Below are 26,339 nucleotides of genomic sequence, written 5' to 3'. Positions count from 1 at the left end.
AAATTTGAGATTTTTGTTCCAACCTCCGTGTCTTTGTGAGACGCAGAGTAGGTGAACGGATGATCTCCGCATGTGTGGTTCCCACCATGAAGCATGGAGGTGATGTGATGGTGCTTTGCTGGTAACACTGTCTGTGATTTATTTAGAATTCAAGGCACACTTAACCAGCATGGCTACCACAGCATTCTGCAGTGGTAGCCACAGCATTCTGCTTAGTGGGACTATCATTTGTTTTCAAACAGGACAATGACCCAAAACACAGCTCCAGGCTGTGTAAGGGCTTTTTGATCAAGGAGAGTGATGAAGTGCTGCATCAGATGACCGGACCTCCACAATCACCTGACCTCAACCCAATTGAGATGGTTTGGGATGAGTTGGACCGCAGAGTGATGGAAAAGCAGCCAACAAGTGCTCAGCATATGTGGGGACTCCTTCAAGACTATTGGAAAATAATTCCTCATGAAGCTGGTTGAAGAATGCAAAGAGTGTGCAAAGCTGTCATCAAGGCAAAGGTTGGCTACTTTGAAGAATCTTAAATCTAAAATATATTTCGATTTGTTTAACACTTTTTTGGTTACTACATGATTCCATATGTGTTTTTCATAGTTTTGATGTCTTCACTATTATTCTACAATGTAGAAAATAGTAAAAATAAAGAAAAATCCTTGATTGAGTAGGTGTGTCCAGACGTTTGGCTGGTACTGTAAGTACCCATTAATGAGGCTTTCAACTGTTTGTAGAGGTGTAAAAACCTTAGACATTAGCCATTAATCAACATGTAAAGTTAGGGATGTGGGAGGGAGATTTTACAGAACAGGAGAAAGTCTTCCATGGTTCTGTGGCATGACATGAGTCAGAACCATTGATGTGTATACACCCTGGATGACTGACAAGGGGCGCTGTATTAAAGCCAAAGTGCAGCCATCTTGGTACTCCTCCTCTATTGTAAAAAAATATACATTTATTAATGTCTAGATTAGTTTTTAACACATTTTCTATTAATGCATACTTTGAAATTGTATTATGTGCACTAAACGTATAAAAATGAAAAAATATAAAAAATACTTTAATTAAAGTATATATTTAGAATCCCCAAAACAACAACAAAATCATGAATTATGTAATTTTGTCCTTGATTGAAATACTGTAGAATTCCATTCATTCCTAAAGAGCAGTGGTTCCCAAACTTTTTATAGTCCCGTACCCCTTCAAACATTCAACCTCCAGCTGCGTACCCCCTCTAGCACCAGGGTGTTATGTTTTTTGCCATCATTGTAAACCTGCCACACACACACACTATATGATACATTCATTAAACTTAAGAATGAGTGTGAGTTTTTGTCACAACCCAGCTCGTGGGAAGTGACAAAGAGCTCTTATTGGACCAGGGCACAAATAATAATATAATAATAATCAATCATTTTGCTCTTTATTTAACCATTTTACATATAAAACCTTATTTGTTCATTGAAAATTGTGAATAACTCACCACAGGTTAATGAGAAGGATGCACATAACTTGAAAGGATGCACATAACTCTGCAATGTTGGGTTGTATTGGAGAGAGTCTCAGTCTTAAATCATTTTCCACACAGAGTCTGTTCCTGTATTTAGTTTTCATGCTAGTGAGGGCCAAGAATCCACTCTCACATAGGTATGTGGTTGCAAAGGGCGTCAGTGTCTTAAAAGTGCGATTTGCCAAGGCAGGATACTATGAGCGCAGTCCAATCCAGAAATCTGGCAGTGGCTTCTTCTGATTAAATACAATGTTCACAGAGCCACTTGTTGCAATTTTGATAAGGCTCTCTTGTTCAGATATCGGTAAGTGGACTGGAGGCATGGCATGAAAGGGATAATGAATCCAGTTGTTTGTGTCATCTACTTCGGGAAAGTACCTGTGTAATTGCGCACCCATCTCACTCAGGTGCTTCGCTATATCACATTTGACATTGTCCGTAAGCTTGAGTTCATTTGCACACAAAAAATCATACAATGATGGAAAGACCTGTGTGTTGTCCTTGTTAATGCAGACAGAGAAGAGCTCACACTTCTTAACCTGTCTGGGCTAGGGGGCAGTATTTTCACGGCCGGATGAAAAACGTACCCAATTTAAACAGGTTACTGGCCCAAAAACTAGATTATGCATATTATTAGTAGATTTGGATAGAAAACACTCTGAAGTTTCTAAAACTGTTTGAATGGTGCCTGAGAGTATAACAGAACTCATATGGCAGGCATAAACCTGAGAAAAAGTCAACCAGGAAGTGGAGGATCTGAGAATTGTAGTTCTTTTTTCTAGTCCCTTTCGAAACTACAGTATCCGTGGGGTTACGTTGCACTTCCTAAGGCTTCCATTGGCTGTCTAAAGCCTTCAGAAAGTGGTTTGAGCATTCTCCTGTCACTGGGCAGATAATAGGAGCTCAGTTTTTGAGTGGACTGCCTGGCAACAAAGGGATTGGATATGCGTAGTCACGCGAGCACGCCGTTCCTTCTTTTTCTCCTTGAATGAATACGCTATTGTCCGGTTTGAATATTATCGCAATTGTACGTTAAAAATACCATAAAGATTGATTTTAAACAGCGTTTGACATGCTTCTAAGTACGGTAATGGAACATTTTGACTTTTCGTCTCTGGTTCCGCGCTCGCGCGTTATGCCTTTGGATAGTGCTCTGAACGCACAAACAAAACGAAGGTATTTGGACATAAATATGGATTATTTGGAACAAAAACAACATTTCTTGTGGAAGTAGCAGTCCTGGGAGTGCATTCTGACAAAGATCAGCAAAGGTAAGAGAATATTTCTAATACTAATTCTGAGTTTAGGTTGCCTCGAACTTGGCGGGTGTCTGTATAGCTCGCCGTGATGGCTGAGCTATGTACTCAGAATATTGAAAAATGTGCTTTCTCTGTAAAGCTATTTTAAAATCTGACACAGCGGTTGCATCCAGGAGTAGTCTATCTATAATTCTTTAAATAATTGTTATATATTTTGTCAACGTTTATGATGAGTATTTTTGTAAATTGATGTGCACATTCACCGGACGTTTTGGTGGGAATACATTTTCTGAACATCACGCGCCAATGTAAAATGCTGTTTTTGGATATAAATATGAACTTTATCGAACAAAACATACATGTATTGTGTAACATAATGTCCTAGGAGTGTCATCTGATGAAGATCGTCAAAGGTTAGTGCTTCATTTAGCTGTGTTTTAGGTTTTATTGACACATGTCCTTGCTTGGAAAATGGCTGTGTGATTATTTTTGTCTATGTACTCTCCTAACATAATCTAATGTTTTGCTTTCGCTGTAAAGCCCTTTTGAAATCAGACAATGTGGTTACATCAAGGAGAAGTGTATCTTTAAAATGGTGTAAAATAGTTGTATGTTTGAGAAAGTTGAATTATGACATTTTGTTGTTTTTGAATTTGCCGCCCTGATATTTCACTGGCTGTGTCCCGCTACGTGGGACGCCATAGAAGTTAATCATAGCCTCAATTTTGTCCCGCACATTAAATACAGTTGCGGAGAGTCCCTGTAATCCTAGATTCAGACCATTCTGGTGAGAAAAAACATCACCCAGATAGGCCAGTCGTGTGAGAAACTCATCATCATGCAAGCGGTCAGACACGTGAAAATTATGGTCAGTAAAGAAAACTTTAAGGTCATCTTTCAATTCAAAAAAATGTGTCAATACTTTGCCCCATGATAACCAGCGCACTTTTATATTGTAAAAACGTTACATGGTCACTGTCCATATCATTGCATAGTGCAGAAAATACACAAGAGTTCAGAGGCTTTATTTCACTGTAGTGTCCAAAACGTCTTTCAAGCTGTCAGGCATTCCCTTGGCAGCAAGAGCCTCTCTTTGGATGCTGCAGTGTACCCAAGTGGTGTCGGGAGCAACTGCTTGCACGCGCGTTACCACTCCACTATGTCTCCCTGTCATGGCTTTTGCGCCATCAGTACAGATACCAACATGAGTAGCAGCTACATTTGGCTACATATGGACTGTTAGTGGAATTCCCGCGAGAGAGTAACAGTTCATGTGATTGGATGTTAATTATTTGACTAGGCTACCTGTATTTGACATTGTGTTGTTATTTCGCTGAACACTAGATGGTTTACTTTTATTTTTGGCAGTGAAATTAGGTTACTCAGGCGAGGAACAAACCTCACCCAAATGTATAGCCCCGTTGGAAAATATAAATGGACTGTTTGAAAATGTGAAAGGAAAAAAACAACATTTGACATACTCCAGTTTGTGAATACCTGCTATAGAGGACTGCTTCTGGGGAGAGCCAATATGGCCGACCGGTGGCTTTAAAGCCTCTCAATGGCTTCTGCAGGATAATGAAGAACCAATATCACCATCCCTTGTCTTCTCTAGGACAATGAAGCACCAATATCACCATCCCTCGTCTTCTCTAGGACAATGAAGCACCAATATCACCATCCCTCGTCTTCTCTAGGACAATGAAGCACCAATATCACCATCCCTCGTCTTCTCTAGGACAATGAAGAACCAATATCACCATCCCTTGTCTTCTCTAGGACAATGAAGAACCAATATCACCATCCCTTGTCTTCTCTAGGACAATGAAGCACCAATATCACCATCCCTCGTCTTCTCTAGGACAATGAAGCACCAATATCATCATCCCTCGTCTTCTCTAGGACAATGAAGCACCAATATCACCATCTCCTGTCCTGACCACTGATCTAGCTGGCATTCCAATCCACAGCCTCCTCAAGTGCAGCTACAGTATATGATTGCATTAACTTCAAAGTCATTACTTAAAGATGGTCAATTAAGATTTTAAATGACCTGCATGACAATGTGGAGCTACCATTTACGGTAAACCAATTGTTATCTGAAATTAACTCTTTTGACCTGAGAAGAACACCAGTGCCATTCAATGCGATGATGGCACTGATCATTTTAAATCATCATTACGTATCTTGAGATTGGATTGCTTATTTAGACAATATGGGTTTCTCATGCAGAGCAGTCACTGTAAGCAGTTTTAAGAGGACATCCAGTCATTCACATGGGCTAGTGGTTATCAAGGTTCAGCCCATTATATTCAACAAGCCTGCCTGTTTGGTCATTAAGTTAAATTGACTCAGATTCAATAGGCCGCTATGTATTCTATTCTATTAGGCGTTGATTATCTCATAGAGTGCCTGAGACCCCAATCTGCTGACTGCAGTTGAATACAATGTCCAGTTAGAACGTGCAGTGAATGTAACATAAATGATATGTCCTAGAGTTAAATTAACTTTACCAGTTGTTTGATTCACCTTGAACACTACGGATCCAAATAGTGCTGGGTGAGATTTTTACTTTCTTTTTCTTCTCAGTCTTCAAACTACCCTTCTAATACTCTCCTCTCTTCCTTTTGAGGAGTTGTGAAGAGACCCAGTGGACAGTACTTTGAAGTGAGCTTTTCAGGAGATATTAAAACCATTAGTCATTTAGAAAAACTGCTCTGATGGACACAATTAAATCTTATTCCCCAATTCACTTCCATCAGCCAGATGAATGCTGAGTGTGAGGAGAGCAGGGGACTCCCACAGGTTATCAAATACTGTACAGTAAGGTTTATATCCTCAATAGTATATAAGTACCTTTCCTTTATATATTCATCTTTCTCCATATTTTCCTTACCAAACAGCTTTAATAACCATATGATTTATTATGTCTTAGTTCTTAGAGCTTTCCTTTGAACAATTGTGACATAAAAGGCTCAGGACACCAGTTATTTTTCTATGGATCATCACTTTATTATTTCCAAAATAAAATATGATTTCCATCATCAACATCATAGGCCTGTTTCCATTTTAAATGGACACAGTTTGCATATTTAACAGTGCACTTTTTCCATGTCCATTATTGAAAGATGTCACATTAAAATATCACATTAACAAAGAATGGTCCAACAGAACAGCCATCATCCTCAGTAACCCTTCAACACCCCAGACACTGACAGACAACCAGGTCCAATCCAGCTGTACTTTAGTACCAGGACTTTTACCCAATGTAGGCAACACATTAAATAGTGCCTATACCGCAATTTAACACAAACAAACATCTCTATCCATCAGTAACGCAACAAAAGCATGTGGATGTGTAATTCACTGTGTACAGACTGATTAAGTAGTGCAACGTAAAACTTACTTGACAGGAATGTCATAGCTTAAGACCTCATAACCTGTTATAATCGGTACCCTAACCCAATCTCCTGAAAAGGACAGTAGGAGTGGAAAAGTGAAGTGCATTCCATCTTTTAAGAGAAAGCGTGTGAGATAAGACGAGAGATATGAAAAGAAAGGAAATTACATCCATCTTAATGCAGCTTCCCAGTAAAACTATTATTTGCAGATCTGGGTTCAAATACTATTTGAAATAATTTCAAGTACTTTAGGTGTTCTTAATTCTGCCTGCACAATGGAACCAATAGAATAGCGCTGGCAAAACTGCAAACCCTGCCCCTCTGGCAGGTTAAAGTAAACACTATTTTTGAAATAAATCAAATAGTATTTAAATCCAGGTCTGATTATTTGGCACTGTGTGGCAACTCCACGGGAGTGCCTGGTTGCGTACATGTTGTACCTGGGGTAAAGAAGAACAGATAAAGACTAGGGGTCACGTTCATTAGGCACCAAACGGAAGAAAACTGACTGAAAACGGGGAGAGACTATCTGGACTTGTCCAACAACACAAATTTCTCATTCATTTTCCATTGCATGGTCCTAAAGAAAGTGACCCAGGCATTTTCCCTGACCAGTAGAAACTCAATGTATAACTATATAACTAGGTCCTGTTTTTCCCCCCATGGCGAGGTCTTGTGGTCAGGAGAAAACTCCTGTTCCTACAACACATTTTCTGAACAAGCTACAATAGTGTTTTAGGATGCAGTCCTGTTAGACAATCCTAGCATGAGAATAAATGGAGCCTCTGAAATCCCTTCTGCCTCAGAAGTAACTGTAAGAACAGGTACATGGGATGGTTTTGGGCTGTCCTTGCTGACAGCCTCCTTGGACGTGGCTGATAACTGCTCATCCTTGTGTGGAGGGCTGTGAGGGTCATGGAACTTTGTAGGACGGTAATTTGGTCAGCCAAATGACTGCGGTCACCGTAACAACCGTTCAAATAGCAAAAAAATACAAATGAATAAACGTAGACTAACATTTCTCCTCCGTTCCTGACTGCATGTGCTGCAATAGAAACAGAATGAATAGAACGGGAGTCCCCATTCAACTCAATGTTGGCATAATGGGTGGACTGGCAGCCATTGCGAGTGTACCCATAGGACCAAAGCAGGAAGTCAAATATGTGTTGTGATTTGGTGATTCAACTCAATAGACATTACAAAAAGTACAGTACATTCCATTGCATGAGCCACACCAGTTAACATCATTTGAACGAACATTCTACATTACAAAAAAAGTTGAATCATGTTAAGAGTCCATGTTGCAGAAGAAACAGACTTAACCGTAACATTCATTTTTTACGGTCTTTATCCATAACCGTTGGTTACAGGGTAATAGTGCCAGCCCTACTTGTGTTTCAGTGGTCCACTAGACTAGTGTGAATGGAGTGGAGGCTGGAGGCTCACAGCACAGACAGAATAATAAGGCTGAATTCCAAATCAACCCCTAGCCCCTCCCCGCTAGCCCCTTTTCTTGACCTGAAAGGGATAGATAGCTATAACCAATATGGTGGAGATTCCATCCAGCAGGCAAATCCCATCAGGAGGCCAAGGTGAAGGAAGTAACTACCATATTGCCTACACCTTTCTAATCCCTTCAGGTCTACAGAAGTGCCTAGGGAAGAGGGGACAGTGCTCGATTTGGAATTCAGCTAAACACTAAGCTCAGCGGAGGTCAGGCCCATTGGCCAATTGACCTAGCCCTAACACTCAACATTCTAAAGACAAATTCCAAAAATGTCAGATTTCATAATACTGCTCCAAAGTGCTATGCATGTTTTTCTATACATGGCGGTACAGTCTTTAGTCACTAATTCATACTTTCAAGGACTAATTCAAGTTGCACTGTCAACATGTAAAGTACCAGATCATCTTCTTAGAAAACAGAAACATGAACAATTCTAAAACAGCTAATGAAGTAATGAATAGCAGGCAGGATGTGTGTCTGTTCAATGGAAGTGGCCCATAGCTTCAGCTGCCTTGACTCTCACCACTGGGTCTGGGTCCTGGAGCAGCATGACCAGACCTGGGAGACAGCACACACAGAACACAGTATGAGGTCATTGTCTTCCCCCAGGTGGTGCCAGTCCTATGCAACGCTAGTCAGACAGAAGACAACGAGTATGAGGTAGGTTTCCCTGATCACGTGGATCTGAGCAGGAATAACTCCTGGACCGACATACACAAGCACATTTAGTTACAGTAATATCACATGGAAGGAGTACTCATCACACGGACTACAACAACCGTTCCAACAGGCCCAACTCACTTGGAAGTAGAACTAGAAACAGCTAAGCCTACCTTTGGTCACACTCCCCATGTTGATGTGAGAAAATAATTCCTCAGGAAGATTACCCAGAAGGAAACCTACAAAGAAATAAAGGACATTAATGTTTCATTAGATAAATATTTACGTGAACATCTCTACCATGGTAAATTAGAGAGAATATTTGGTTTGTGCAAACAGCTTCATTGATATTCTCTCCTTGAAAATTACAACTAATTATGACACTTACCCTATATTATAACCAAACACTGTCTGAAAAATTACCAATATTTGTCTAACTCATAAATGACTACAAAGACATTGGGATAGCTACAGAAGCTAAGACACAGAGCAGAGCCGTGTTGAGGTCAATTCACAAGGTAAACCAAATTCCAATTTTCCTTATTGAAAAGCATTGAAGAGAATTGGGATTTCAGTGTACTTCCTGAACTGACCCCAACCCTGGTATTGAGGTGAAGTTGAGGAACAGAGATAATCAAAGGAAACAGAGACATCCTGCCCAGTTGTTGAGGTGAAGTTGAGGAACAGAGATAATCAAAGGAAACAGAGACATCCTGCCTGGTTGTTGAGGTGAAGTTGAGGGAACAGAGATCAAAGGAAACAGAGACATCCCACCCTGACCAGTTTCCCTACCTACCGATAAACATAGCAGCGCCGGCCCGAACCTCGGCCCAGTTGCTTTTGAAGAACTGGATGACAGTGATGTGGTAGAAGTTGAGCATGCCAGGGAAGTCTTGAATCTGGGGACAAATCAAATAACAGTTCTATCATATAAAAAGAGAAAAATAACCGGAACCTTCTGTAATAGAACATTATTATTCAAGGTGGGTTTCTAAGGCAACTGTTCTACTGATTGCATAGCGTGCAACGCATTTAAAAAGCTGTTTACTACAGTAGGTAAATAATTCTCCTGATGCCAGATCTCCGTTACTGGTTTTGATGGCCGATGGTGATGGTGAGTAGAGTATTACAGTACTAGACCGTGATCAACTCACAATATATTTGGTGAGGTCGTTGATGAACTCTCCGTAGTGCAGACTCTTGTCCTCGTGGAGATGGTTCTGGAACATAGTGGTGATGAGCTCTGAGCCCACCACCGGAGCACACACTCGCATGGCATACTTACACGCCTGCACAGACAAACAGACAGGAAACAGTCTTTTAGTCTACCATCTGAGTCTCAGCACAAAGGCTGCTTCAGTTCAATCCATGATGACGTAATAACGTATGATTCACTTTAATCTATGATATAAACCAGACTATAGCAGATGAATTCTACGATATAAACCAGACTATAGCAGATGAATTCTACGATATAAACCAGACTATAGCAGATGAATTCTACGATATAAACCAGACTATAGCAGATGAATTCTACGATATAAACCAGACTATATCAGATGAATTCTACGATATAAACCAGACTATAGCAGATGAATTCTACGATATAAACCAGACTATATCAGATTAATTCTACGATATAAACCAGACTATATCAGAATTCTACATATGTAAAGCACAGGACTGCAAAGAAAACTAGACAAGTATACTGTACCAAACATCAAACCAGTTCGTAGAACCATAGTTTCCCAAGTCCACTACGTGAGTGTTGATGTGAGGTTACCCACCTTGACCACCTGCAGGTTGGGGTCACTGAGGTGCAGCAGCAGGCTGACCAGTACATTGTGGATCTGGTCCTTGAACACAGGCTCTCCTGAACCAAACTTAGACAGGTTCCCCAGGAGCATGATGGAGGCACAGCGGATCTCATCATTCTCCTATTGGGTCAACAGTACAGGAGCGCAGTTAGAGGATCCAACCTAAACCCATCATAACGTTAACACACATGTAGACCTACATAACAGAGAACCTTCAGAGGATCCAACCTAAACCCTGATTTAATACATTTGGTCATTTAGCAGATCAAACCCTTCTTATCCAGAGTGACTCACAGTTTAACATCCATTTATTGAAACAAGGTTGTCCATTTCTTGATACTGTCAACTTCAACATGATAGTAATCTGGCCCTGAGAAACTAGGAACTCAAAACACCAAATATCACATAAACATATAATATCTTGCCTTATCTCTGAGAAAAGAAGTGAAACGTAATAAGCCTTACAAATCTGTTTCAGACGTTGTAGCCCCATCACAAGCATCCTCCTCAGAGGCCACTAGTCTCTAATACCCTGACCACACCGCTCGCGTCGCGTGCGTTGCAAAATAAATGTAGGAATCTATGTTATTCAATTATTGCACCCACACTGCTCGCGAGCGTCTGCGTTGCCAAGGGCTAAAATACAAGTCATTCCTATTTCTGACGCAGATCGCACTGCAAGTCCTGCCTCTCCAATCTCCTCATTGGTTTATAGAAGCAGGTACCCACGTGCCATCTCCTCATTGGTTATACCCACATGGGTGATTGAAAGACGAACTGTTGCCGGTTGTCGTGGTAATACTATGAAAGTTTAGATGCCAATCACCATATAAGTTAAACGATGAAAAATTCGAAGGAGGAGAGATGACTAGAAATTATTCGGTTGACCATTTTTATGTGTGGATTAATTGTCGGAGTAGAGGACCTTGTGCATTTCAGGTAAAATAACAACCTAATGTTTATATCCCTGGACAAATTAACTAGCAACAGCAAGCTAGCTAAATAGGACAAATTAACTAGCAACAGCAAGCTAGCTAAATAGGACAAATTAGCTCGCAAGTGCAAGGTAACTAGCTAAATTGCCATACATGTTTAATGCTTTTCGACCTGTCCCCAAATTAATGTAATTGGTTCAGAGTTTGTTTTGATATTTTAACCTGCGTGTCGTGATCGCGTTTGGTGTGGGGGGACAAAATAAATGTATGCACGATGGCACACGCACGCAGCCAGTTATGGTTCCGTGTAAGGGATTGGTGTAATTTCACCTTAATCTTTAAGGTAGGGGAGTTACCAAGAGAGAAAAGCATATTTTACGGTGCCAGACGCTGGACTTATCAGGAATAGTTCAAATAAGCTTAAAGACCCAACCCCATATACCTCAATGACACCTGTAAGGTTAAACTGTATGTCTTATGGTATTAACTACAAAAGGCCCTTGAGGTAAGAAACCTATTTTGTGAGGGCAACCTTGCAAAATTTCAGTAATTGTATTATTTATTTAACTAGGCAAGTCAGTTAATAAGAACAAATTCTTATTGACAATGATGGCCTAGGAACAGTGGGTTAACTGCCTTTTTCAGGGGCTGAACGACAGATTTTTACCTTGTCAGCGCGGGGATTCGATCTAGCAACCTTTCGGTTACTAGTCCAACCACTTTATTTTGTCCCCCTACACCAAACGCAATCATGACACACAGGTTAAAATATCAAAACAAACTCTGAACCTGCCGCGCCAAAGTAATAAAGTCAATAGACAAAAGCTACTGGACATAGAATCAATGTACAGGGACCAGGATTCACCTCTATTTCTTTTGATTGAACCCTTATTCTACCAGTTAAGTTGACTGAAAAACACACTCATTTACAGCAACAACCTGGGGAATAGTTACAGGGGAGAGGGGGTGAATGAGCCAATAGTAAGCTTGGGATGATTAGGTGACCGTGATGGTATGAGGGCCAGATTGGGAATTTAGCCAGGACACCAGGGTTAACAACCCTACTCTAACAATAAGTGCCATGGGATCTTTATAGTGACCACAGAGAGTCAGGACACCTGTTTAACGTCCCACCCGAAAGACGGCACCCTACACAGGGCAATGTCCCCAATCACTGCCCTGGGGCATTAGGATATTTTTTTTTTTAGACCAGAAGAAAGGGTGCCTCTTACTGGCCCTCCAACACCACTTCTAGCAGCATCTGGTCTCCTATCTAGGGACCGACAAGGACCAACCCTGCTTAGCTTCAGAGGCAAGCCAGCAGTGGGCTGCAGCAGGGTGGTAACGCTACCATGACAACAGTGGGCTGCAGCAGGGTGGTAACGCTACCATGACAACAGCGGGCTGCAGCAGGGTGGTAACGCTACCATGACAACAGCGGGCTGCAGCAGGGTGGTAACCATGACAACAGAAGTGTCTCTCTGCTCTACTCACACTCTCCAGGAAGGGTTTGATCTTCATGAAGATGTAGACAACCAGCAGCTGGACGTTCTTCTTGTCCAGGTAGAGGAGCACCTTGGACAGGCCCGACATGGCCTCCAGAGTGATGCGTTTCCCAGGATCGTCCTTCTCCTCCATCCCAGAGCTCATAGCAGCCAGCAGCTCCTTGGCATATTTATTTACCTAGAAAATAGATTTTGTATAGGTTCTGATTACATTGAGATCCATATTTGTCTGAAACATTGTTCCCCTCTGCTGCTGTCTTGGGTAGACCAGAGAGATATACTACAAAGTAGGAGAGCCAGATAACTTGTCTAAATATTCTGAAATAACTTATTTTATATAAACTTGAAAGGTCTAATTGACTCCACCAAAAACACAGTTCAGATTTCTTAATGAACCAGAAAATCAATATATATTTTAGAAACAACCCAAAAGATATCTGGCTAACTCATTGATCCTGCTCTGTAGTATATCCTAAGCCTATCCCTCTGGTAGCTCTTGAAACGTCTGTTAATGCTTTTTGCCTGCGTATTATTGCCACATTAAGGTAAGATTAATCAGAGTCATACCTTCTCAGCTGATCCTATGGTGATGTTCCCCAGCCCCCTGACAACCAGCACACCCCTCCCCTCTCTCTCCCCCCCCCCCATATGTACCTTCTCAGCTGATCCTATGGTGATGTTCCCCAGCCCCCTGACAACCAGCACACCCCTCCCCTCTCTCTCCCCCCCCCCCCCCTCCATATGTACCTTCTCAGCTGATCCTATGGTGATGTTCCCCAGCCCCCTGACAACCAGCACACCCCTCCCCCCCATATGTACCTTCTCAGCTGATCCCACAGCGATGTTCCCCAGCCCCCTGATGGCCAGCACCCCCCCCCCCCCCCCCCCATATGTACCTTCTCAGCTGATCCCACAGCGATGTTCCCCAGCCCCCTGATGGCCAGCACGCCCCCCCCCCCCCCTCCTCCATATGTACCTTCTCAGGTGATCCCACAGCGATGTTCCCCAGCCCCCTGACGGCCAGCATGCGGACGGTACAGCAGGGGTCAGAGATGCGCTCCATCATGTTGTTCATCAGGACATCCATCATCATCAGCTCTGTCACCACGTGGTGGTTCAGCAACTAGTGTTACACACAGAGACAGAACACAGTGGTTCAGCAACTAGTGTTACACACAGAGACAGAACACAGTGGTTCAGCAACTAGTGTTACACACAGAGATAGAACACAGTGTGAAGCCAGTGGTTCAGTAACTAGTGTTACACACAGAGACAGAACACAGTGGTTCAGTAACTAGTGTTACACACAGAGACAGAACACAGTGTGAAGCCAGTGGTTCAGTAACTAGTGTTACACACAGAGACAGAACACAGTGTGAAGCCAGTGGTTCAGTAACTAGTGTTACACACAGAGACAGAACACAGTCTGAAGCCAGTGCATTGAGATATACATGTAGGAGACGGACAAAAGCTCAACAAATGCAATGTAAAGTACTTTCACTCCTGGTGACAACGGCAGTTAAAATGCAATCCCTTCCAAGTATTATAATACTGTAAAGCCACTATGTCCAGTTTGACATCCTAACTCTGACACCTCTAAACCCCCCTAGAGTGGATGTGGGCAGCCCCACCTCTAACACCGACCCCCCCACAAGCGTCACGGGACTCGTCTGAAGTCGGTACATCCGATCTGCCAACTTCTGTCTGTAGTGTCTGAACACTTTGGGCGATACACTAATATGACCCTCACAAACACGTACATGTCAGTTGTTTTGCTCCAGGATGCCCACAACCCTCATAAGACTAGTCTGAAGGCAGCCCGTTCAAAGGCACTTCTAGATTGTCTTGCCCATTCACCCTCTGAATGGCACACATACACAATCCATGTCTCAATTGTCTCAAGGCTTAAAAATCCTTCTTTAACCTGTCTCCTCCCCCAGACCTTTCTGTCCCACATGAACTGCACTAGCTAGCTAGCTTAGTTCATCGCTAGCTTGGTTTGCTAGCTAGTTACAGTAGATTGACAAAACATGGTTGGCAAATTGGCAACATTTTGGCTAGCTAGCTAAATTGTACAGCCAGTATTTTGTCTATATCGATTATGTTACAATTACAAAAATGTTGGGCAAAACAAATAATTTATGAAATCGTGATGTATGACAGGGTTGGATGTTACATGCAATTTCTATTGCATTTGAATTGCTTTGTGTATCAGCAAAGTTGATGATGCAACTTGCATCTGCAACAGAAATTGCGTCCAAATTGCTTGGTGTCACACAGGATTTATATGTTTGCAGATGTGAAGGTTCTGGATAGGTATAATCAGTGTGGAGGTGGACATTCTATCATATTGCTTCCTTCTTACAGACCTACAACAGTGGGCCCTGGGCTTGGCTCACCTCACAGACCTACAACAGTGGGCCCGGGGCTTGGCTCACCTCACAGACCTACAACAGTGGGCCCGGGGCTTGGCTCACCTCACAGACCTACAACAGTGGGCCCTGGGCTTGGCTCACCTCACAGACCTACAACAGTGGGCCCTGGGCTTGGCTCACCTCACAGACCTACAACAGTGGGCCCTGGGCTTGGCTCACCTCACAGACCTACAACAGTGGGCCCTGGGCTTGGCTCACCTCACAGACCTACAACAGTGGGCCCTGGGCTTGGCTCACCTCACAGACCTACAACAGTGGGCCCTGGGCTTGGCTCACCTCACAGACCTACAACAGTGGGCCCTGGGCTTGGCTCACCTCAGAGAAGAAGGCTGTGATAGTGACCCTCTGACACTCGTAGATGTTGTTGAGACAGGGGCACAGACACTCCACTATGGCCGGGAGACGAGGGCCTGCGTGCTTGGCCATGGCCCTGAAAACAACAACACACATCTCACACTAACTGGTACAGCATAAAGGGTAGCTATACTGTACATATCATGAAGAAAGAGTTAGGGCTGAGGTTAGGGTTGAACCAGGATGTGGACATGAAGCCAGGGTTAAGGTCAGGGTGTACCTGGCGAGGAGGGTGACCCCAGGGATGTGCTGCTGGGGGTCCTTCATCTTGTCCCAGGCCCCCTCCTGGTCCAGGGGTTTCACTACATGGTCCAGCTGGGCCCGGGCCAGGAGGATCCGCAGCGCCTCCACCGCTACCCTGCAGACCCAGGAACACACAGACAGAGGAATTAAACCTTCAATTAAAATAACTCCATTTTTCCTGAAGGAACTTCATTTTCACATTGTATGGTAACTATGATCAGTGAAAACAATACTGTCATTACCTGTACTGATAACTTCATAGTATTGATTGATTGAGTTTATTTTATTTTTACAGGGACAGTGCACATTAATCAACGTTTCAGTAAAAGTGCCGGTTTTAGCCAGCCGGCTAATTTTCAACCGCAGTCCCTGGGCAGGTTATTAAAAACTATTATAATGCAGACAATCATTGAACAGTGAGCACGCGCAGAGTAACATAGGACAAGCAAGATGTAGCATACAGACAGAGCAACATAGAACAAAAAGCAACAAGACAAAATCCATAAAAGCAAAGTGTTTCCACACCTCACAAGCTAAAGACAACAGACAACATGGAAAGCGGCAATACACAGCTAGGGATTATGTTCACAAATCTGATCGACCTTTAGCCATGTCTTCATGTTTTTTGTGAAAGTGTGATAGGTGGTGCAGTTATGTGTGTCTGATGGCAGTGTATTCCAGACATGAGACGCTCTCACAGAGAAAGCAGATTGACTAAAGGTGCTTTTCCTTAAGGGAACTATACAGTCACCTCTCATGGCAGACCTTGTGGATCTGCTGCCATATGTTTGGGTTTTCTGTTTAACAAAAGTACTGAGTGGAGGGGGAGCTAGGCCATTTAGGATCTTGAATACAAGACATGCGTCGGTGTATTGCACAAGATTTTCCCAACTCAGGAGCTCATGCTTTCTGAGGATGTAACAGTGATGATGGCTATTGGGCTTCCTATCAAGCACTTTGAGAGCCTGTTTGTAGACAGACTGAATGGGTTTTAATGTTATATAGCAAGCTTGAGCCCAACAAGTCAAGCAGTATGTTAAGCGAGGGAGTATCATCGATTTGAAGTACAGTCTTGCTACCTCTGTGGTCAAACAATTTCGTATAAACCAGAAATTAGCTAGGTTGAATTTGGTTATTTGAATTACCTTTTTCACATGCTTTTTAAAAGAGAGGTTGGAATCAAGTATGATGCCAAGGTACTTAAAATCAGATACCACCTGGAGCTTCTCCCCTGACACATAGACATCTGGCTCAGTAGCATCTGTTGCCCTCTTTGTGAAGAACATGCAAACAGTTTTTTTCACATTGAGATGCAAACACGAGTCACTGAGCCACTTTGTAACCTGGACCATTACAGTAGTGAGTTCTTGTGCAGCTTGTTGTTTGCTCTTTGCATGCACATATATCACTCACACATATATGCACGTATGTCACCAGTACTTAGTGTATATTTACGTATATGTTTGGAAGATCTCCGTAATCACATTTTCTGGGCGGTATATGGGGGGGGGGTGTTCATGTGGACTCCTGTAGGACCTAACCTCTAGTCATTTTCCAACACTGGCACTCCAGATAATCTAATGGAGTGTCCCTGCACTCCACCCCGTGTGTCTTATGATACAGTATGCGCTAGCTAGCGCATGTCGGCTCCTAACCCACCCGCACACGTCGAAGCCGGCGGCCAGTTTGGTGGGGCTCTTTCTGTTTGTTCCGAAGCTGTTGATGTCTTTAGGTAGTGTGACCCCCAGGCTGGAGCCCAGGCGGACCAGCAGGGAGCTGAAGAGCTGGGGGAACAGGGACACCACAGCATCCTGGCTCTGGCCGTTCAGCATCATCTCCTTCAGGGCACAGGTCATCTGGCAATAGAATAGCATAGAAAATGACTGCTCAGACTTGTACATTTGACACAAATAAACCTAGCAACACACCATTACCCAGACAGCTACAGTCTCATCATAGCACTATAACCTGCTACTCACAGCTAGAGGGTGACTGGTGGCCACCTTGGTGAGGCCTCCTCTCATCATGGACTCCTTCTTGTCCACGTAGGGCACCATGATGTTGAGCTTCTCCATCAGCATCTCCATGATCTGAGAGGCCAGTTTACTGTCTGCCCCCAGGGCAATCCACATCTCACAGCTCCAACTGGGGATCACACAGGGAGAAGTCACCATGAGGGGTAGGGCTCACTTTGAATGGGAGGCAGTGAAACCATTTCCTCTGCTACTACACACAGGGTTGCAAAATGTCTAACTTTCCCCTAAATCCATCAGTTCTCCAGAAATACTGGTTGGAAGATTCATGGAGTCTCACTCGTGTGTGAGCGAGAGAGCGAGAGAATTAACATGTCAAATGAAGCATGGAGAAAGGGAGTTGGCTTTTGGAAAGGAGAAGGATAGGAGGAGAGAGCTGTCACTTGTCAAATGGAGAAACAAAGACGGAGAGGGACCTTCCTTGTTGAACAGAGGAAGAGGAAGAGAGAGAGAGAAGAGGATCTGTTGTCGAAGGGCAGGGGGTAGGAGATGGCAGGGGGTAGGAGATGGAGGGAGGAGAGGACGAGAGAGGGTTCTCACCTGTCAAAGGGCAGGGGGAAGGAGATGAGTGTGTTGATGACAGTCTGGAGGTGCTGTGTAGCCAGGATGAGGATGGACTGGGCCACAGACACCTTCACCTGATCCTCACTGATCATCTGTAGACGGATGTGAAGCACCTCCAGCATCTCTGATACCTGAAACACACAGCTCATTTAGAGGGGGTGAATGTGTGTGAGAGAGAGAGTGTGCGAGTCAGTGAGTGTGCCAGTGTACCAGGTCTTGTAGTCCAGCTCCTCTGTGCTTCAGCAGGGTGTTGAGTAGAACACTGGAGGCTCTGGAGCAGTTAGACTGGGAGTCCACCAGCCCCTCAAACAACATGAAGATCAGAGTGTTGAGCTGCTGCTGGGGCAGACGCTTACTGATGATCTAAACAGACCAGACCAGACAGACGGGAAAAGACAGAGGGGAAAAGACAGAGACACAAAATAAAGACACACATTATGAAAGTAGAGTTGCAAAATTCCAGTAACTTTTCCCAAATTCCCAGGTTTTCCAGAAAGAGTTGACCAGAATTTTGAAACCCAAGGTGAAACAATGTCTTAATATTTTTGTGTATGTAATGCTGACTGTATTCTCCTATCCAGTAACAGAATTCCTTACCTTGGCCAGCTCGGAGCAGGTCTTGTAGAGGACAGAGTGGTCTGGGTTGTCCATGCTCTCCCTCAGTGTGATCAGTCTCTCCACCGAGTCGTCTTTATAGTCCAGAGAGAAGCCTAGTGCCAGGGCAGGGAGACAATGAGACCAGCTGCAGCTGAGCTCCACACACTGCAATCTCACTCCCAGCGGAATGCCACACAAACACAGAGGTGTGCTTCCCAAAAGGCAGCCCAGTCGCTATATAGTGAACTCCTTTTGACCAGAGCCTTATGGGCCCTATATAGGGAATAGGGTGCCCTTTGGAACAGAACCAGAGTTTCCCGTATTAAAGAGGCCCACAAATGGGCTGTATTGGTCGCTGGGGGAGTTAAGCTGGTCGCTGGGGGAGTTAAGCTGGTCGCTGGGGGAGTTAAGCTGGTCGCTGGGGGAGTTAAGCTGGTCGCTGGGGGAGTTAAGCTGGTCAGCAGAGAATAGGAAACTATACAAGACATATTGAATCAGAGACAGCGTGTGTGTGTGTGTGTACCTTCGTAGCGTAGCTGGATGTAGAGCAGTGTGTAGATGCAGTCGATGGCTGCCCTGCGGACCAGGGGGTTGGGGTCGGTGCATCGGGGGGCCAAGCGGCCCAGGAGAGATCCCAGGTTGTGGAAGGTTACCATGTTCTACAGAGACAGAACACCCAGATTAAGGCTATGGGTTGGTTCCACGTTTAAAGGGATCCTTCAGGATTTTGGCAATGAGGCCCTGTATCTACTTCCCCCACTTGTGGATACCATTTTTATGACTCCGTGTCCAGTATTAAGGAAATTAGAGGTTGTTTTGCAAGCCAATGCTAACTAGCGTTAGCACAATGACGGAGTATATTGGTATCTACAAGGATGCTAGCAGATACCCATAGACTTCTAGTTCAGTTCACCTGTTCATCGGAGTCTGGGAAAGTAGATAAATGGCCTCATTGCAAAAATCCCTAAGTATCCCTTTAACAATAAAGAAGCACTTTTATCAACTTCTACTGTTCTCCAGGAGTTCTGGATGATTTATTTCCATGTCCTTCAGTATTTTGTGGTCCTGGAACCACAAGCCCCATATTCCTACCAAATGAGCCTTCAGAACCACTGCAAACAAAGGTCAGCTCATAAGATACACTACGGCATCTGAAACGTTTTGAAAAACACAAACACAGCTATATTTGCTGTTAGTTTATGTCTACAGAACTCAAGGACTTCAGCTAGTAAGGTCCAAATATTACCGGAGAAAGAAGGGTTTGCAGATGTTTTTCTGACTCACTTTGACGTGGAGGTTGTTGAAGTAGAACTCCAGGATGTGAGCGGTGGTGTTCATCGCCCTCTCCCTCTCATGATCCTGACCAGAACTCAACCACTCCTCAATGTGCTGCGGACAACCAAAAACAGGGTCACGGTTGAGCTAAAGATCAACGTATAAATAAGTAAACATTTAAGCGTATACTTCTTATCACCAACTTGCCTTGAATACACTCTGGAGTCCGTCTGGACTCAGGTCTCTTACAAGAATATTCCTCAACAACTCCTGAAGAGCATTGAAGGTGTCTTTGTATAACGCCTGTGGGAAAAGCAGTAGATACAAGCTTTACCATCTCCACTTTCAGGGTATCTGCTGGTTCCATGAAGTTGAATTTAAGACTGTTCCCAAGTACTCCCACGCATTATAGAGAGACGTGTGATCGTATACAAATGTAAGCAAGGTTTGAAATGATTATGTTTTAGTCAAACATGTGTGTTTGGGCTTCTTGCGGTCAGTTTGTAGTCTACAAATTATTAGTCATTATGTTCCATCCGCTCAATAAAAATGAGCCTGCGTCTGAATCTAGTTGATGATCGCTGGGCTGCTAGGCTATAGATGGCAGAAGCACGGGGTTGCCCATCTGCCCCAATGGGCTAATCATTAGCTAGATCACAAACTAAGTGTCCAGAACTCAGACTTCCATACCTATACCTGCTCCAATGATACTGAACATAACCATACCACTGTGAAAAAATCCTTAAAGTCAAATATACAGCACAGTAAGTGTATAAACATGTGGTCAACTCTCCACCTGGAGAACTAGGTCACTGGGTGTGTTTGATTCAGCACTGCTCAAACACACCGGAGTCAGATTAACAAGGTCCTGTTGAGCAGTTGATTTGTAGAATCTGACGTGTTAGACTGGGGCTGGAACAAAAGTCTACACACCCAGTAGGTCTGCTGGAGGTATTATCCAATAATAATTATGGGATAAGACTAGAACATTAGCCTACAACCAAAAAAATTAAATAACTCATTCAGTGAATCCAGGATCAAATGGCTATACTTTGAGGGAAGGCTCTAAGACGGACTTTATCCAGTACAAAGACAGACCTTGTTATAGACATTTCATCTAACATGTTCAGGGAATGCATGATAGTTATTCTGATGTGCAATAACAAAATAGGATCCAGAATAATCAGATATTTTTATTTGTCTGCATGTTTGTGTATATTGGCCTCGGCTATATGCTACATAATGATACAAATAAATAAATCTAATGTTTTGTCACATACACCAGATAGGTGCAGTGAAATGTGTTGGCTTTAAAGGGTCAGCCATAGTAGTACGGCACCCCTGGAGCTAATTAGGGTTGAGGTGCCTTGCTCAGATTTTTCACCTTGTCGGGTATTGAAACCAGCAACCTTTGGTATATTTATTTATTTAGGGCCTGTAACCGCTAGGCTACCTGCTGCCCGAGGAAGTAGGAACTCAAAACACATTAGCTAGAGTGCTAACTCTAAATATGATATTGTTGCTGGATAGCAATGCAATTGATCCAACAGTAAATGTAACATCCTACAAAAACATTCCATTGTATTCACCCCAAATGGTACACTCCACTCCGTTCCACTGGCTCATCAGCCGTTTGTAAAGTGGTGTCATTTCCTCTATCTTCACAGAAATTATTTTTACAGTATACACAAAGCTGAGACTCTACTCTTAACAGTAAAAGTAGTTGTTTTAAAACAACTGTCTTTCCCACAATTACATTTCTAAAATGTTGCTCAACTGTCAGTTTGCTTGCTCTTCTCAGAACGCATCTCTCCCTTCACTCCCGTGTGTAAAGGGGGAAGAAGGAGCGAGAGCCAGCAGCCAAACATGGACAGGGCAGATACTTTCATTTCAGGAAGCAGATTAACGCACATTACTGTTGAGCAAAAAATGTTTTTACAACCAAAACAATCAGCAGGAACATTGTGCAGCCTAATCACAAACATAAGCAACATTTCTTAGGTAAGAGAAGGACAATGTCGGTTTACCATCCCAGATCGGGTTGTTGTCTGACTGTATAGGCTACCTTCTCTCTCCTCTGGCAACGGTCCGACACACACACACACACACACACACACACACACCTCTAACATCTTGAAAGTGCGGCTCGATTGTTATTTAACGTTGCCGTTTTGCCGCAGTGGCAACAATTACGCAGAAGCACAATGTAAAACAGTGTAGTCATCTCCGTCACATTCTTTAAGACGTTTGAAAACTGAATTTAAGACATTTTTAGACTTAAGGCCTTTAAATCAGATAAATTAATGAGATTTTTTTAAGGACCTGCGAACACCCTGTTACATACTGTCACAAAATAAGTGCAGGTTTATGTTTTTGCTGCGATGACTGCATGTCTACACACACAGAGAAGGGCTATGTATACAGTATAAGTATACTTGAGGTTGTTCATGTGTGTCCTAAAGTTGAACATAACTAAAAGGTTTCTCTATAACAGGATACATAATAAATCACTTCCTGCTTTAGTCACATGGTTTGTGACTCACCCTATGCCAATCCACTGACTTTGAAATGTCCTCGATGCATTGGTTTGATTGCACTTAGGTCAACATCAATTAGATTGAATCAGTAATAAACTTTTCAATATGGATTGGTTGATTTGTATGAATAATAGTTAATGTACCTACATGTACAGTAATTGTCATTTTGCGCCCCCTCCAGGTTTGTGCACCTGTTGATTACAGCAACCCACTGACGGTGAAAAATCCCAACGAGGTATTGAGATGCTTCAGCTTCATCTCTCACCTCTCTCTGTTGGGGCTCCAGCGCCTCCTCGTCTTTTCCCCTGTCCTTGTCCGGAGTGTTCACCGGGGGAAGGCCATACACACCGTTCAGACACGTCCGCAGCATATCAAAGTTCTCATTCTCCGTCAGCGCCGGCTCCAGGTTACTGGGGTCAACCCGGGGTCAAGGATCAATGATGTCACTCAGTAGAGGCTAGGGTTGCAAAAACTGCCCCGTTTTTCCAGACATCCTGGTTGGAAGATTCCTGGAATCAGGAGGGAAGGAATATCCAGAATCTTCCAACCAGGATTTCTGGAAAACCTGGGAATTTGGGGAAAGTTCCCTGATTTCTGCAACCCGAGAAGAAGATGAAACACCTGGTACTGACAAGCTCCTGACAGGCTGACAGTCTATGGCTGACATCTCTGGGCTCTGTTCCAATATGCAACCCACTAGCACACCTCTGGGCATTAAAGGATACATGAGGTTGGCACACGTGGTCATCACAAGGTGGCGAACCGGAGTCCGCATGGCATCCGTGGGTTCTGCCTTGATAAAATCCTTCAATAAAAGGAAGATATTGAGATGGGTCAACACAATCAGAACCACTTGACTGTAGCAGCCCTCATATCATAAAGCCTTTCTAACAGCTGCATAAGACATAACAGCTGTCATAGGCAGTCATAAACAACGTTTTACAGTTGGTGTGATCTAAATCCAGTAACATTTAATGTAACCCTCCATCATAAGGGCTACATAACACTGTCCTAACAACGACATAACAGATACATGACATAACAGGTGACATAAACACTGACCATCATGACTCCCATGAGTTCCTGCTTGCGGACAAACATGTAGCCCTGATTGCGTACGACGGTGCTGATGGCCTTGGCTATGAGCCCCACACTCTGAATCAGACTCAGCTTCATGGTCAGGTCCTGATGGGGGGGGAATACAGCGTACACACACACACACACACACACACACACACACACAGAGACAGGGAGACAGACACAAGCACACAGCCTCAGACTGTGTTCATGGCGATAGCAGTCCGAGGTTTAGTTGGTTCGCATCATTCTGAGCAAGACAACCAAATATTAGTTGTATAGTGCAGCCCTCAAGCATACAGACAAGTCACTTACCCTATGATTCTAAAGTTCCCTATGCCATCTATAAAACATCTACAGATAGCTGGATAGCCTAGAGCAGGACCAAGGATTTCAACCGTAGTGATTTATAGATGTTGAAAATGTCAGGGGTCCATAAAGAAATGATGTTAAACTTGATAAGAGCATGTCACCAATAGAATGGTTTCAGAACATGGCATAAGAAACAACAGCTTATGGTTGGGTAAGTCACATTCTACTGAAGATGAATTTGACTACTTTTCAGTTGGCTTAAAAATCAATGTGTAGATACAGGTCAATATGAATTAAACAATCAAGAAGTAGAGGGTGTATTTTTAAAGAATGATCATCCATGCCTTGATTTGGAGACTGTAAATGTCAGACAGAAATGTAAGCTTTGTGATCTGGAAGGGGAAAAAAGATTTTGAACATCAAATTCCACCATCTGATTTAGCATCACAACCTAAGAGCTGGTGTGTGTCTTCGATCAAAAAGGGAAGGAGGAAACCACAGGCCCTAGAAACACCATAGTGTCATACCGTGTTAGTAGGACATGGAGGGCATTCAAAAGCACTAAACCTTCTGAACTTCTGAAACAGAGGCAAACGAATACACTGCCTCCCATCATAACTACACGTGGTGCTGATCTTTCAACTAGAGCCATTTACTTCTAAAAGTTCAGAAAGTTGAAGCAGCAGCGTTCTAGAGAGAAGAGATTGTTAGAAGAGTTTTAGTGAGAGAGAGATAGAGAGGATCCTTCATTAGGGTCCAGTCACGGTACCTTGGTCTCTATTTTAATTCCCAGAACCTGCACAACATAAAAGCAACAAGGAGTTTAATCCACAAGTGAACACTACTAGACAATAATATATCCTTTCCCCCTAAAGAGAAGAGAATAGGCTCTTCCCCCTCATGAAGAAAATGTTATCAAACTACAGAAGGCCCTTACCATGAAAGTGTTCCCCGTTTAGATGGTTAACCATGGTATGGGACAGCGATACATTAAATGTCTCACAGATACAGATGAACTCAACCTCTATATCCTTATTGCAGTAAAAAGGTTAGCAAATGTTACAGTGCTAGCCAACTAGCCGTAGCCAATTAAATGAGCCCCATGTGGAACCCAAACGACTCCGTGGATATAGACTCGGCTTCTTAACATTAAACACCTTGTGTGTGTGTGTGTGTGTGTGTGTGTGTCCGTCCAATCACCCACCCTAACCACGGACATAAAATCCCATGATCCAGTTCAAGTGGACATCTGGAGGTCATAGTGTACGTTGGCATCGGCCCCTGAAGGCTGCAGTTTAACTAAGAAAACTATGGAGGCCAGTTTTCAGACAGTCATTGTGATGCTAAGCATATGGCCGGCGGCTAAAGGAGAAGAACCCCTGAGGATATAAACAAGGTTCATCTGTAGCCATGGAGAGACAGAGACCTCCTGAATGCTACGAGTGAGACATTTGAAACTTCTCCAACTGGTTGATATAATCACACATTCCTTTCACTGTGGTTTGTGCGGTGTGGTTTTATGTACCTTTCAAATGCCTCAATTATGACCCATTGTTGGTTTTAACCATATAACCACCAGTATGTAACTGTGAGCAGTGAGCCTAACCAACTGTCTGTGTCCATCCCAAATGGTACCCTATTCACTATGTAGTGCACTATGTAGGGAATAGGGTACCATTTGGGATGGATCCTCTGTCTGACCCGCATGTCTTTTAACTCCATCAGACTCAGCCTTATCACAACTTCTGCTCTGTGAGGTCACTCAGTACCACGCCAACCCACACATGCTCACAGAACTTCTCTGTGAGGTCACTCGGTACCTTGCCAACCCAAGCATGCTCACTGGGCCAATGGAGAATGGTAAAAAATTGATTTTCAGGAATAATGTGAAGCTGCAGCTATTCTGACTACGCTAGCTAACGCTGCCATTGAGGAAAGGGAAAACATTACAAGGTGATGGTAAAACACAGTGCTATGTGGTGATCAGCGACGGGTATCGCTCAGTGATTATTTTCTCTCTCTGCAATGGGGGGGGGGGGGGGGTAAATGGATGGTTGGAGATGGGAGTGGGGTTTAATTTGACTGGCCGCACCTCTTTATAGGACATGTGGGGCTATTTAACAGGTCGGTCCCTGGCAGCCTCTGTACTCTAACAGTATGGGCAGCCAAAGGTAACAGCCTAACTAACTCTCTTCGGTCTTTATGCTGATGAAGGCCTGGGCCTGTAGTGTCTCAGAGTAGGAGTGCTGATCTAGGATCAGGTCCCCCCCTCTTATTCATTATGATTTAAAAGATACAACTGATCCTAGATC

At 43.5% G+C, this 26,339-nt stretch overlaps 1 protein-coding gene across 2 annotated transcripts in view; it reads right to left on the bottom strand.

The window, feature by feature from the left end:
- Positions 1 to 5,762: 5,762 nt before the first annotated feature.
- Positions 5,763 to 26,339, bottom strand: part of LOC115177321 (maestro heat-like repeat-containing protein family member 1) — a 36,603-nt gene continuing 16,026 nt past the window's right edge. The window contains exons 23-43 of one of the 2 annotated variants that reach the window (XM_029737979.1): positions 24,797 to 24,823; positions 23,701 to 23,823; positions 23,364 to 23,443; positions 22,904 to 23,048; positions 20,309 to 20,404; positions 20,111 to 20,215; positions 19,350 to 19,485; positions 18,827 to 18,939; positions 18,440 to 18,592; positions 18,206 to 18,360; positions 17,612 to 17,777; positions 17,292 to 17,488; positions 15,610 to 15,747; positions 15,351 to 15,465; positions 13,577 to 13,723; positions 12,590 to 12,778; positions 10,131 to 10,280; positions 9,498 to 9,632; positions 9,140 to 9,242; positions 8,517 to 8,582; positions 5,763 to 8,241 (exon numbers count right to left, since the gene is read on the bottom strand). In XM_029737979.1, coding sequence (XP_029593839.1) covers positions 8,165 to 8,241; positions 8,517 to 8,582; positions 9,140 to 9,242; positions 9,498 to 9,632; positions 10,131 to 10,280; positions 12,590 to 12,778; positions 13,577 to 13,723; positions 15,351 to 15,465; positions 15,610 to 15,747; positions 17,292 to 17,488; positions 17,612 to 17,777; positions 18,206 to 18,360; positions 18,440 to 18,592; positions 18,827 to 18,939; positions 19,350 to 19,485; positions 20,111 to 20,215; positions 20,309 to 20,404; positions 22,904 to 23,048; positions 23,364 to 23,443; positions 23,701 to 23,823; positions 24,797 to 24,823 — 2,616 coding nt within the window. In that variant the 3' untranslated portion in view covers positions 5,763 to 8,164. The remainder of the gene's footprint in view (positions 8,242 to 8,516; positions 8,583 to 9,139; positions 9,243 to 9,497; positions 9,633 to 10,130; positions 10,281 to 12,589; positions 12,779 to 13,576; positions 13,724 to 15,350; positions 15,466 to 15,609; positions 15,748 to 17,291; positions 17,489 to 17,611; positions 17,778 to 18,205; positions 18,361 to 18,439; positions 18,593 to 18,826; positions 18,940 to 19,349; positions 19,486 to 20,110; positions 20,216 to 20,308; positions 20,405 to 22,903; positions 23,049 to 23,363; positions 23,444 to 23,700; positions 23,824 to 24,796; positions 24,824 to 26,339) is intronic. The other variant, XM_029737980.1, reaches the window with a different exon arrangement.

This window comes from Salmo trutta, chromosome 37 (genome assembly GCF_901001165.1).
Source record: "Salmo trutta chromosome 37, fSalTru1.1, whole genome shotgun sequence".
Lineage (NCBI taxonomy): Eukaryota > Metazoa > Chordata > Actinopteri > Salmoniformes > Salmonidae > Salmo > Salmo trutta.
Note: the sequence above shows the minus strand (reverse complement) of the source record. Positions and strands in the feature narration are given on the sequence as shown.